The sequence below is a fragment of the Mixophyes fleayi genome, chromosome 4, assembly GCF_038048845.1.
Source record: "Mixophyes fleayi isolate aMixFle1 chromosome 4, aMixFle1.hap1, whole genome shotgun sequence".
In the NCBI taxonomy this organism is placed as follows: domain Eukaryota; kingdom Metazoa; phylum Chordata; class Amphibia; order Anura; family Limnodynastidae; genus Mixophyes; species Mixophyes fleayi.
The window spans coordinates 142370336-142382911 of record NC_134405.1 but is presented as its reverse complement, the minus strand read 5'-3'; the positions used below and the strand labels follow the sequence as shown (position 1 = coordinate 142382911).

General features: G+C 36.9%; 1 protein-coding gene across 1 annotated transcript; it reads left to right on the top strand.

Moving 5' to 3' along the window:
- The first annotated feature begins 10922 nt into the window (after positions 1 to 10922).
- On the top strand, positions 10923 to 12063 carry LEP (leptin). The gene is made up of 2 exons (XM_075205253.1): positions 10923 to 11072; positions 11704 to 12063. The coding sequence occupies exons 1-2, from the start codon at positions 10923 to 10925 to the stop codon at positions 12061 to 12063; spliced, it is 510 nt and encodes a 169-aa protein (XP_075061354.1).
- The last annotated feature ends 513 nt before the right edge of the window (positions 12064 to 12576 follow it).

The following is a 12576-nucleotide window of genomic DNA, read 5'->3' as shown; positions in this document are numbered from 1 at the left end:
AAATTGCACGCAAAATACTGCAAAAGTTCAGGCAATACAAGAAATTCCACATTTGCTTTGTAAATTCACATTTCATAGAATGAACAGAGCTGTGGCAATGATGGATAACTCATTCTGCAGTATGGTGTGATTAGGGTTGGATTGAGAGCACTTAATGTAAATGTCTTCACTGTGAAACATATGAAATTTCACAGCTAAATGCGGAATGAGGTCAATATTTTGCGGAACCGTTTTGAAAATGTTGCTAATTTATAACCATAATATAGACATGTGTATATATAGGGATGTGTATCAAGGGAGATTGCTATGGTGATATACTTTTACATTACATTTACCTCCACAAAAGTAAAGACAACTGGAGTAGAAGTCATGGTATATTTTATAAAATATAGAGTATATTAACCTAACCTCCATTTTACCAACAATTTAACCTTACATTTCTGCTTCCTCAAATACCCCACAATAAGGTTGTAACAAACATTAGGTACTTAATTGGATTTAAAAACAAAACACAAAATAATGGCTTTCTCAAAGAAACACACAAAGAAAACAAATAAGTAGATGTTCAGGGTCAGTTCTACTATGAGGAATGAAGAGCTCCACAACTCAGCTGGCAGAAAGATGGGGACAGAAAGTGGTGACTGTATTAATTCTTCTTTCTTTAAAAATAGACCCTAAATAAACTACTTTTTAACAAATATGCTGGCATGTAGGAGCTCATAAGCATTTGGTTGCATACAGTGGTTGTAGTGGAAATTTAGATGTGATGGTATGGAACATGTAAGTGAACGGAATTTAATAGTTTTAGAATGAAGGCAGTAGGAGAAGTGGCGGTATGGCGTACCACCGTATGCATTACCACTTCCACCACTGGCTGTATGTCTCTTTTATGTTCAATGTAAAATATGCATCAATGGGCGGACCCGCCACCTGGATTACATTATACAGGCGGCGGGTCCACCCATTGCCACTTTAAAACCAGCTATCTCACTCTGTCCATAGTAAGTGACATCATTCGCGCTGGTCACATTTTAGAAAGTTGCAATTTACATCTGTCGGGAATAAAGTATGTGAGCAATGTTGTATGCCTGTTATATGGTTAGTCTATATTTCCTCATTGTCGGCCTTGTACTAACCGTAATTTGTATGCCGCTGTAAGTTTTGTCGGCATTATTGGAGCCGAAATGGGAACTACTACCGCTTCTGGCTGCCATATTATATTTGCCATATTTATAAGTTGTGGTCGTCTACTCATATTACATTACTGATATTTCCATTTGGACTGTGGCAGGGAAAGATCTTTAATATGGATGATGACAGATGTTTGTTTTTAAATGAAATTCACTTAATGTAAATGGTATTTGTAATCTATGTGTGTGTTGTTATTTAATTATATTTTACATAGTAAAATGTGCAACTTTCACATATATTAATAACACTATCCACACTATTCTCTGTTGTGTATTTGACACTTCATTACATATATATTGTGTATTTACTTCTAACACTGTCAAATCACAGCTGTACGCTTTCTGTACACTTGCTTGTTGCTCCTGATGTAAATTTGACATATATGCTAGTGTTATAGAGCTGGATGCATAGCGAGATACATCTGAGTGGGCGTTTGCACGTAAATACACTTATTAAGGCGTGCATATTTTCCTTCTAATGCTGAGGGCCAAAATGATCCCAACTCTACATGAGGCCCACAGTGTCTAACTATGAAGGGCAGCAAAGGCCTATTAAATAGCACATTGCCGGAGGGGTATGGCCAGCCCTCAGTGGGAGGCTGGGCACATGGTCAGCAGACAGAGAGTGTGGCTAGCACTTAGCTAGTCCCTCTTCATCCACCTCACTCCCCCTCCATTATACCTGGTTATGCATAGGATAGGGAGTGGGGCCCTCAAATAGTAGGCTCCACAGGGAGGTTCTCCACTGTCCTTCATTATAAAAAGTGCTGTCACAGTAGGAGTTATGGTACTGGTACTGGGGATACAGGGAATATATGCTGGGAGCATGGATGTAACCTGATCGACCAAATGATTATTTTTAATATAAAATGTAAATAAAAAATAGGATAGGGGTTTAACGAGTCAGGGGGTGAATGATAACAGCTTAGTTCGGGAGGGGATGTAGTGCCAGGTTACGTCAGGTAGCACATAGAGAGCACCTGAATTAAGCTTCCAAACTCTTATAATTGGAGAGAGGGAGATTGGTACAAAATATACCATCCTCTGCTCTGATCGGTTAGTATGCAATATGAGGATACATTGTTTATCAAACATAAATATTAGTATTGACAGTCATTCCAGGAGATTGACATCACTATTTTACTAAAGAAGGAAGAGATTGTACAAGCCTCTCTGCTCAAGATGAGTTATATGTACTGGAATACCCCTGGGATTAATGGAATAATTTGTATACTAACCACCATCATTACAAGTCATTGTTCATTTGTCTGTCTACAAAAGGACTGCTATAAAGTAACCTATGCCTATATGACTGACTGGAAAATTCTCTTTTACTGTAAATATATTTAATAGATGATGTTTGTTCCTTTTAAATTAATGAATTAAGACAACTTCACAAGACTACAGGGTAACATAAAAAGAACTGTGGAAAGGGTTACTTAGTGAATTAGATTCTACAATTAGAAATCGCTCTTTACTAAATTCTAAAATTAGAAACTGTTCTTATAATATTAAAGCGAAATCAAGGCTCAAATATTGTGCACATTTAAACGCACACAGTTACTTTTCTTTTCCTCATCTTCAACCACAGAGTACTTTCTGTCGTTTTGTTGGCTCAGAAAACCAACATTTTAGACAATAAAAGCAAGAATGTAAGCTTTGATTAACCATAGCAGCAGATCTCACAATATAGCATCCAAGCAAAGCAGCAGCTGAGCGTATCACTTTGGTCTAAACTGCTGACATGTCTGGCTTTCACAAATGTTTGACCAGGCGGTCAGGAACTCATAAAGTATATTGAACACAGAAATATAATAACACCATTCAGTCAAACAGTTCATTCAAAATAAAAGCAAATGCCACAGAGAAAAAAAAATATTCAGTTCATAGTTTTTATTACCTTAGGAAATTACTTATAGACGTAAACACACTCATGATAAAACAAGAAAATATATCTGCATGGAGAGACTCATGAATAAAAGTTGAGCCATGGTCCTGAAAACAGAGTAAAATGCCTTAGGGACTCAGGAAAGTAAGAGTACAAAAATGTATGTTTACTAATCGTGAGACTGAAGTGACAGAGTGACAGCATGTGCTTCAGAGATGAGTAATATCATTAAGCAATGTGTGTGTGCTGCTCTGTCTATATAAAGACAGAAAAAAGATGGGCTCACTCACACTTCATTCAAACTAGGACAGACTTGAAAAGGTAAGACATGCTTTTCTATACCCAAACTTTTTGGAAATTAAGTAATGCCATGCCAATGAGCTACTAAGGTTAATATGGGTGGGACTATAGTGAAAGTAAATGTTTTGTAGCACAGAATAATATATATATTTAACATGATAGAACTTGCCCAAATTTTAGATATTTGAACTCGTATGAATGAGAAATGTTTTATGGAAATGTATTTGAATTTTTGCTGTGTTTTTAAAATAATCAATTCTAACATTTTATTAAATAAACTTAATCTGCTATCGTAGCTTTGAAAGACAGTTTATTAATTTAGTCTGATGTTGTCTACAAAACTTTTACATAGGAGTGAAAGTATCCACATTGAGAGATGTTATTTCACTAAATCCAACATTACACAAACATATCATAGTCACTGTTAACACTACCTTGTTTCACAAATAGCAAAATACATGTTGCTTTGTGGAGTATCCACAAAATATAGAAACTGTCTTTTTACATTCGACAAGGTCTGTATGGTATTTTGCAACCAGTCCTGTATACTCAATGGCAGCTGTCCTATGCGGCAATAGGTGAAAAGTTTGCTGCTTATTTCTTAGTATTTATGCTGTAGCAATCCTCATGTTTGACCTCATAAGCCCCTAACTGGTCATGTGCCCTCAGTTATGCTCATCCGCCGCTTCTTGTTATTATTGACAGTTTACATTGTAGTGGATGTCACTGTAAACTAAGAACTAATTACATTCACAGCAAAACCTCCGTGTTACATTCTTTAACCATTCCTATGATTTCACCTCTCCTCCCTTGAACTGCAGAATTGGTCCATTTAACGTAACATCCTTATAAGTTTTTTCTCATTAAAAAGCTACAACTTAAAGCCTCTGGGTTCTATGTAAAAGGCCTGGGTACAAAGTTAATAAAAACAAGGCTAAGACTTTTTTTTGTCACATTTAACAGGGCATTTACCGTGTGTTCCCACTAGCCTAAATCAGCAATGTTAACTTACATATTCCTGTTTGATAACAAAATTAGTACTTACCAACTTTATCATTTTCCCTTTTCTATTCTCCACCGTAAACTATCCCCTATCATGCTGACAGTCTGCATTTAATAACATGTCACTCTTCCAACCAACCTACTTGTACTGGCAGTGCATTTAGTGACTGATCTTACAAGTTTCTAGTAGTACTGGATGATTCATCATATCAACCAAGAACGTCTCTATCCCTCCCAGACATATTCCTATGTCATAATGTGAATGCAATTGTTCAACAAGTAGGTTCCACACTCTTTCATCCGATTCAATAAATCAAAACCCTTAACAAAGCCGACTTGACCAGGGGTGTGTCTATGATGTCTCAGGCACCTGTCTCAGACGTGGGAGGGACAAAACATATGGCATTCTTTTATAGGGTATTAATTAAATATATTTATTTTTTCACTTGATGTTATAATGATTACAGTGACAATATTTGTATTCTATAGGCACTGATGTGAGTGAGTTCGGAATTAGTGGCGCTATATAAATAAATAAATAGGGATAAAGATAGTTGAGAATGGTATTTTTTCAGTTACCACCTCAAGTGCAGTATAATTAGGCACACTTCTGGAGTAAATATTAAGAAGGTTCTATTACCATCTAGATTGATGCATATATTTTACAAACAAGGACATTATTGTTATTATAATTAGTTGCATATTTGACACATTTGTAACCGGAAGTATTTTTTGACTAGGGTCAGAGAACATATTGTATTCTTACTTCAAATATGGCTAAGCAGGAGATTTTGTGGACAGTGCTAGAACTACCTGCTGTCAATCAGAGCATTAAAATCTTAACAGCACAGCAGTATATTTCAATTCATTGGTAGAGTGTAAAGTGGGAGGGGCTAGATCAAAATGTAACCAATCCAATCCAGTCTTCTAAATATTAACAGCATTCAGAAGAGATGTGAGACTCTTGACAAACTGATGTCAGAAGACTGTGGGTTTAAACACTCCTTAATATAAAATTTGGTGTCATACATACAATCTGTCCACCTAAATTAGCAAATCAATTTTCACATGTTTGCAAAGGTAATAGTGTTTTTCTTATAATGGTGTCTGTGTTATTGTTTAGGTCAGCAGAGTGGCTAGCACTTCTGCCTCACAGCATTGGGGTCATGAGTTTGATTCCCGACCATGGCCTTATCTGTCTGGAGTTTGTATGTTCTCCCTGTGTTTGCGTGGGTGTCTTCTGGGTGCTCTGGTTTCCTCCCACACTTCAAAAACATACTGGTAGGTTAATTGGTTGCTATCAAATTGATCCTAGTCTCTCTCTGTATGTGTGTGTATGGTAGGAAGTTTAGACTGTAAGCTCCAATGGGGCAGGGACTGATGTGAGTGAGTTCTCTGTACAGCGCTGCGGAATTAGTGGCGCTATATAAATACCTGATGAGGATGTGTATTCTATATCTAGTTTAATTCATTTTAATTTAATCATGATTATACAAGGAATTAAATACACCTTTCTATAATTCTGCCTATACAATAAATAATAAGTAACAAAGAAATTATTTATTTAGTCTTCCTACATTTCTAATAACTTCAGACAGAGTCACTGTAGCAGTCAATTGTTCAACTGTTACTACAAGGAAAAGTAAAGATAGCCTGCTGCCACCCCTAAACAGATGCACTTAAAGATATTAATTGATTTTATTTTTGGTGATAAAACGAGTATTCTAGTGTTCCAAGGTATTTTGTATAATAACTATAGCAAACAACATCTGTACTGCAAGCCTGTGAAGCAGAAGGGTTAAGAGAGCACCAGGAGGAGTTTTGGAAAGCAACCTTTAATTTTCCAAATTGTTCACATTCTCCAAGGCCTTTTTTGAATGGAAGTTACTGCCTGTCCCCAGTGCCAGAAGCATGAATTCAGTCTAAGTTTCTAAACATTAGCACACTGCAGAATTCTTAGAAGCATGAAAGCAGAGAGGCAGTCACTTCCCAGCAAAAGATTTTGTATGACTCAGTTAATTTCAGACATGTGTCTGCATAGAAAAATCAAAGAGATCAGAACTCATGAGGTCATTCTGAGCCATGTACAGCTGAATGCAGAGAAAGCAGTGTAAGGAACAAATAAAATAATCAATGTTATATAATATGTTGACACTGTACAAATGACATACTACTAGTTGTTAGTACACAGGACGATAGTGTAGGATATTTCATATCTAGACGGTTGCAGTTGAAAAGAGGCGATGGTGTACAGTACTTTAGTTATTCCCTTTTTAACTGACACATTAGGGGTAATCTATCAAGGTGCGTCTTTTTTGGCTACATTGAAATGCCGCACATTGACAGTTATTTTCACCTCCAAACCGCCGTTTGGAAGGTCCAAACTCAAATTTCACAATGGTCGGAAATGTGCGGTGATTTTCTAACCCCTGCATTGCATGCGGTTTAGCCTAAATCACATGCAGTTTAGGGGAAACCGCCATAAGTAATAAAAAAAAACTTCCTACCCTTCATTAACAGACTCTGCTGGCTTTCTCAGTCGGTACCAGGAGAAATAACCCCACAATGTCTCTTAATTCGTGAGATTGTAAGTTCGCTTCTGATTGGTTGATTGGTTGATTGGCTGCCAGTCTATAAGTAGTACCCAACATTATCTCATTTGCTCTGGGTAGCTCCTACAGAGCAGTCCGCTTTGGTTCAATGTGGGTTTTTTCCCCACCAAAATGGATTATATCAAATCATAAAAAGCAGGTAAGTATACCTTACTCTACACTACAGAAAAAGGGGGACATTACTAATTATGAAAAGAGGCCAGCATTTATATATTTTATTATTTATTTATAAAAGACACAATCTTTCATCTTTTATTTCTACATGGAGCACAAATCATTTTTAAATTTCTTTATTGTTATTTTTCCCTGGTACTCACTGGTCAGAGTTGCCAGGAGAATCCCAATGCTAGGTAACATTGGGCTGGGCATCCCTAGGTGTAGAGAACCATGACTAAGTAGCATGACCTGTTGAAGGGAAGTGTGTATTTTTGTTAATATATTCCTTTTTTTAGTATGATGACAAATATGATCGCTCAATCCTGGCCTCTCAGAACGACCTGTATTTTTCATCATGGCTAAAAAGTCAGAATGGTGATTTGTAATGCGGTCCTTTTGAAAACGGACGTTTTCCAGCAGTTTTTTATTAATTCGCCATTTCATACATCTGCGGTTTTCAAACCACCCAAATATCAGAGAAAATCAGTAATTTTAATAACGCTTCTTGATACATATCCCCCATTGTGTAATGGAATAATTCCTCTGTGCTTTAAAGTACAAATTTGTTTACTCAATAGTATCAGCAAATCGAAATATGAAATGTGTCAACTATTGGAAACTGAACTAAATGCAGTGACATATTTGTACTTCAATTAGAATTGTTTCCTATGCTTTGTTGAAAAGAAACAAAAACTTTTTGCACAAGCATGATTGCAGATTTTGTCATTTCAATTCTGAGCTACCTGTTAAACTTATAAGTGCAGGATCATCAAAGGACATCTTCCTGCTTTGGAATTGAACAAATTTAAGGGGAATTAAGGATAAGTTAGTATTTGGCAACCCATTGTTATGTACTGTGTACAGTACCTCCCTGTAAAGCTCTGCCCAAGGGGGATACACTTTATATGAGAACAATAGATATAAACTGTACAGTAAAATGTATCTACATTAATTAAAGATTTATACTCTTGGCAGGCCTGACAGACTGACACAAGTTTCATTAGACGTGCTTTTCTAAGTTTATGTATGGACACGTTGATAGTAGAAAGCAAGGTGTCTCAAGGGTCTACACCCACTTATGAATTTTCTCATATGGTAAATACAGGAAACATAAGAGTTTAAATACAGAGCACTGTCAGTCCATGGTGCTGATTGCGTTGCATGCCATAGCTGCCAGTGTTTCTGTGCATTGCAGAAAACTCTAACAATTGTATAAATACTCATAGGTAGGTACCTACCATTAATGTTCAGGTAGGAAGAGGTGCATTGTAAAAGACACGCTTAGTTGAGAACCAGATGAAAAGATACAATGAGAATTATATTTAATCAAATAACTTTCAAGGAGAAGCACACTCACATTAACCGATAAGTTTGTTTTTGGACTGAGAAGGAAATGGGAGCACCTGGAGGAAACGCACACAAGCCTCGGGGTGACCATACAAACTCCACACAGGGACAGTGCCCTGGTCAGAATGGAGCCTATGGCCCCAGTTCTGTGAGGCAATGGTTTGGTTTCTGTGTCTCTTACACTGTGTGTGGTACACTAAAGGTGGCCTTACATTCTGACACTCAACCTGATTGCCAAATAATCTATGACTAAATTACACAGACCCAACACCTCCTGATTAATTTGTTTCCCTACCATATGCTGTATAGAAACCACATTTGTATATTTGAGTGTACTTTATGGAGAAGCACAAATAATTCTTAACAAATGTATATTTGTTTAACCCAATAATGTGTGCCTTATGTAAAGATGACACAATATAATTATTATAAAACAATGGACCTTTTTTACAATGCACACTGGGGACCTGATTCATTAAGGAACGCAAATACCGATACATGCCACATTTCGCGTAAAATCGCTTTGTGCATATCCAAAAACAAACCATACACCAGAGAACACAACATCCAATTCATCTTCGAGTGCTAAGGACCCTTACTAAAGCCTACGATTACATGGGAGGAACGGGGAGGAAATGGGCATATGCATGTAGTCAATGTACAGTAAGGAAGTGCCTAGCTTGAGCGCACGCAGCAGCATCCAATTCAATCTTTTGGCTTTGCCAAGGTATGTGTTTTGCAGTCGTATCCCGTGCACCAGCTACAAGGTCTAGTCTAAGTGGCAATTACTATTGACGAAAGTCGCATGTGCAAACTAAAACATGTGTTTGCAAACAGGAACAATTGTAAAAATGTATTTTATATACAATAGACATTAATAACATCCTAATAAATTTATTTTATGGGGAAAAAAAAGATTATTAAAAAGTGACATTAATTGAAACGGTTTTCATTTACTTGAGCATTCTTTTGTGACTTGATATTCTGCATATGTATTGGACATATGCTGCAGTTTATTGTCTGTTAGATACTCCCCTCAAAAGAGGGAAAAAACAATGAGGTGCTGCCTATAGGGATTTGAATTTTTTCCCTACCATTTATAAAGTTATTTATACTACAAAAAGGGTTGCAATTGTTACAACATTTGAGATTATTTCTTACACTATTCAGTGGTGGAGCGCCAGGGAATTGCATTTATGTATTGTCTGTTAGAGTAGAGTGGACATAGACTCGTATTCATGAACAGACGTATCTTTGTTGACTATGGATAAGCATATGTCTGTTTTATGTGCGATTTTAAAAAAGTAGTACAGATAGGTGGCACACTGTGCAAAAATGTAAATATCTAATTAAACCAATGCATTAAATTCTCTATAAATACTGTCATCGTCAGCTATTTATATAGCACCACTAATTCCACAGCGGTGTACAGAGCACTCACATCAGTCCCTGCCCCATTGGAGCTTAGAGTCTAAGCTCCTTAACATATGCATGCCCACACACACAGACACCGAGAGATACTAGGGTCTATTTAATTAACCTACTAGTATGTTTTTGAAGTGTAGGAGGAAGCCCACGCAAACATTGGTAGAACATACAAACTCCACACAGATAAGACCATGGTCAGGAATTAAACTCATGACTCCGGCACTGTGAGGCAGAAGTGCTTACCACCATTCTGCCCATTCCTACTATGTTTAGCCCCATTTATTTATTACATGTGTCACTTTGTGTGTTTTAAGCTTTGTTTTTCATTTGGAAACAGTGTCTAGAAAAATGTTTTTCTATAGACATGCAACTGGAAACTGCAAAAGATGTCTCATCACAGTAATGATCTACAAAAAAATCAGAGCTGGGCAAAAAAGCAGTTACTTTTGGGATAAAAAGACTGTACACCCCTGTACACAGCAAGTGTGGCCCTAAAAATGCTCCATCTCTGCCGCTATCTCTCATTTTAATAATTGCATGCCACAAAATGAAATGTCATTTATGTACTGATCCACAAAACTAGGCCGGTTGGTACACCTTCTCTGCAAGGAAAACCCTCAAACTCCCAACAATGGTCCCTTCAAGCTTCTTTGCAAACATCAGTGATGCAAACATCACTATCTAACTTTGTAAACCTATGTAGCTTGGAAGAAATCTAGGTTCTCTTGTACAGTAATAGAGCACAGGGCTTCCTAAGAGGATTTTGCACTGTGACTCAACCAATGAGGTCCACAGTATTGTTGCTGGAGCCATGCAACCAAGTAACCTCTTGATGCTGCTCATAGTCAGACTGATTTTTTATTATAAATAACAGATCCAGTAACATAGGAAATTACCATGTTTTTATAAGAATGATTTGTATCACTGAGAAATGATTATTTAATGCATTTTCATCATGTCCGTTGTTCTTTTCTAGGGTAGTTTTCGAAGGTGAATACAATGTTCTACATAAAGTTCTCATTATGTGGACTCTTTTGGATGTGGCTACATTTGTGCCATGGACGGCCATTAAAAACCGATCGAGTCAAGGCTGATGCAAAACTGCTCTCAAGAATTCTAATAACCAGAATCCAGGAACATCCAATACAGGTGAGGCAAATGGAGACACATGAATAGCATGTTCAGTATACAAATAGAACAGGCTGGTTTTTGCCACTATAAAAGTTTTTTTTGAATCCGCACACAGAGCATAGATACGTTTGTGTTGTGCTGTGCTACTGATTTATTTACTGTACAAAAGAAAACAGATCTAACAGCAAAATATGAGCTTTCATTGTTGTGATATGACAAATTTCAGCTGGTTTGAGGATTAGAATACAATTTTTAATTTTGGAACCTAATTAGGCAACATTTTGCTGACCCTTAATGAATAAACAGTGTGCTTTATGGTAAGATATTACTCAGAAATTGACAAGTAATATCTTTGCAGCCTGCTAGCTTTAAAAAGGTTGTAAGCACAAGTACACATTTGGTCGGTAGCTTACTAAGTAAAAGCATGGATATTTGGTGTACTGAACTTGTTCATTAGATTCAGCAACAATTATGATGGTATAAAGTTTAATAAATCTAAGGCTTTATAATTTCTGTAAATTAATAACTTTGTAAACTAATATTATTAATTGGATGGATTATACAGTATGGATTTTGATTAAAAATAAATATGAATAATATTATATAAGTATTCACCATTAACAGTTTTCCACTATTTTGCCCTCATTAGATCAATCACCCCAGTAGTCTGAAAAGCAGTGGTTTGGACTTTATACCAAATGAGCAGATATTGTTGAGCCTGGAACAGATGGATGAAACTCTTGAAGTATTCCACAAGATCCTGTCCAGTATTCCAATGGAAAACGTGGAACAAATGCTGAGTGACATAGAGAGTCTTCGCAGCGTATTACAGCTCCTTAACCGTATTATGGGCTGTATGGCCAAAGAGCCCAGACAATTACACATAATGGAGGACCTGAAGGAACAGCATGAAAACGCCTCCTATACAATAGAAAAAGTGACGCTTGACCGTCTACAGCAATCTTTGCATAGCATTGTTAGGCACCTGGACTACATCACAGGCTGCTAAAACCAAGCATAACAACTGTTCTGAGCATCAGTCATAATCAGTAGGTTCTAAAGACATGCTGGAGTGTAATCCATGTTGGACAAAGCCCTCCAGCCAATATTTATGATCCCTCAGTGACCGTAGCTGCAAGCCAAACTAAGCTGTGTTTCTGTTAGGTTCATCCATCTCTTACAGAAGACTTTTTCATTATTCAGCATTCCTTCAATTTTTGAAACAGAAAACTTACAACACGTTGCCTATCCTTCAACTTTCTTTGAGTTTGGCCTATTTCTCTGGCAGAACAAAACCTTTGCACGTTCCAATGAATGAGGTGTAGAGAGACCAACTGACTTATGGAAGTGTACGACATGTGACACTGCACTATTTTTTATCATGTTGTAGACCTACACACACAGCCTAATGAATTGCACTAAGTACTGTAGCGCTATCTTCACAGGTCCATGCCATGGATCCAATATTTGTTTCATCTGTTTTTATGTGTATTAGTATTGTTTACAAGACTATGCAAGATCT

Bases quoted from the DNA above. Each gene is read 5' to 3' on its own strand.
- LEP (XM_075205253.1), top strand. From the start codon at position 10,923: ATGTTCTACATAAAGTTCTCATTATGTGGACTCTTTTGGATGTGGCTA. The intron at 11,073-11,703 runs GTGAGGCAAATG...TGCCCTCATTAG, and splicing joins TCCAGGAACATCCAATACAG to ATCAATCACCCCAGTAGTCT.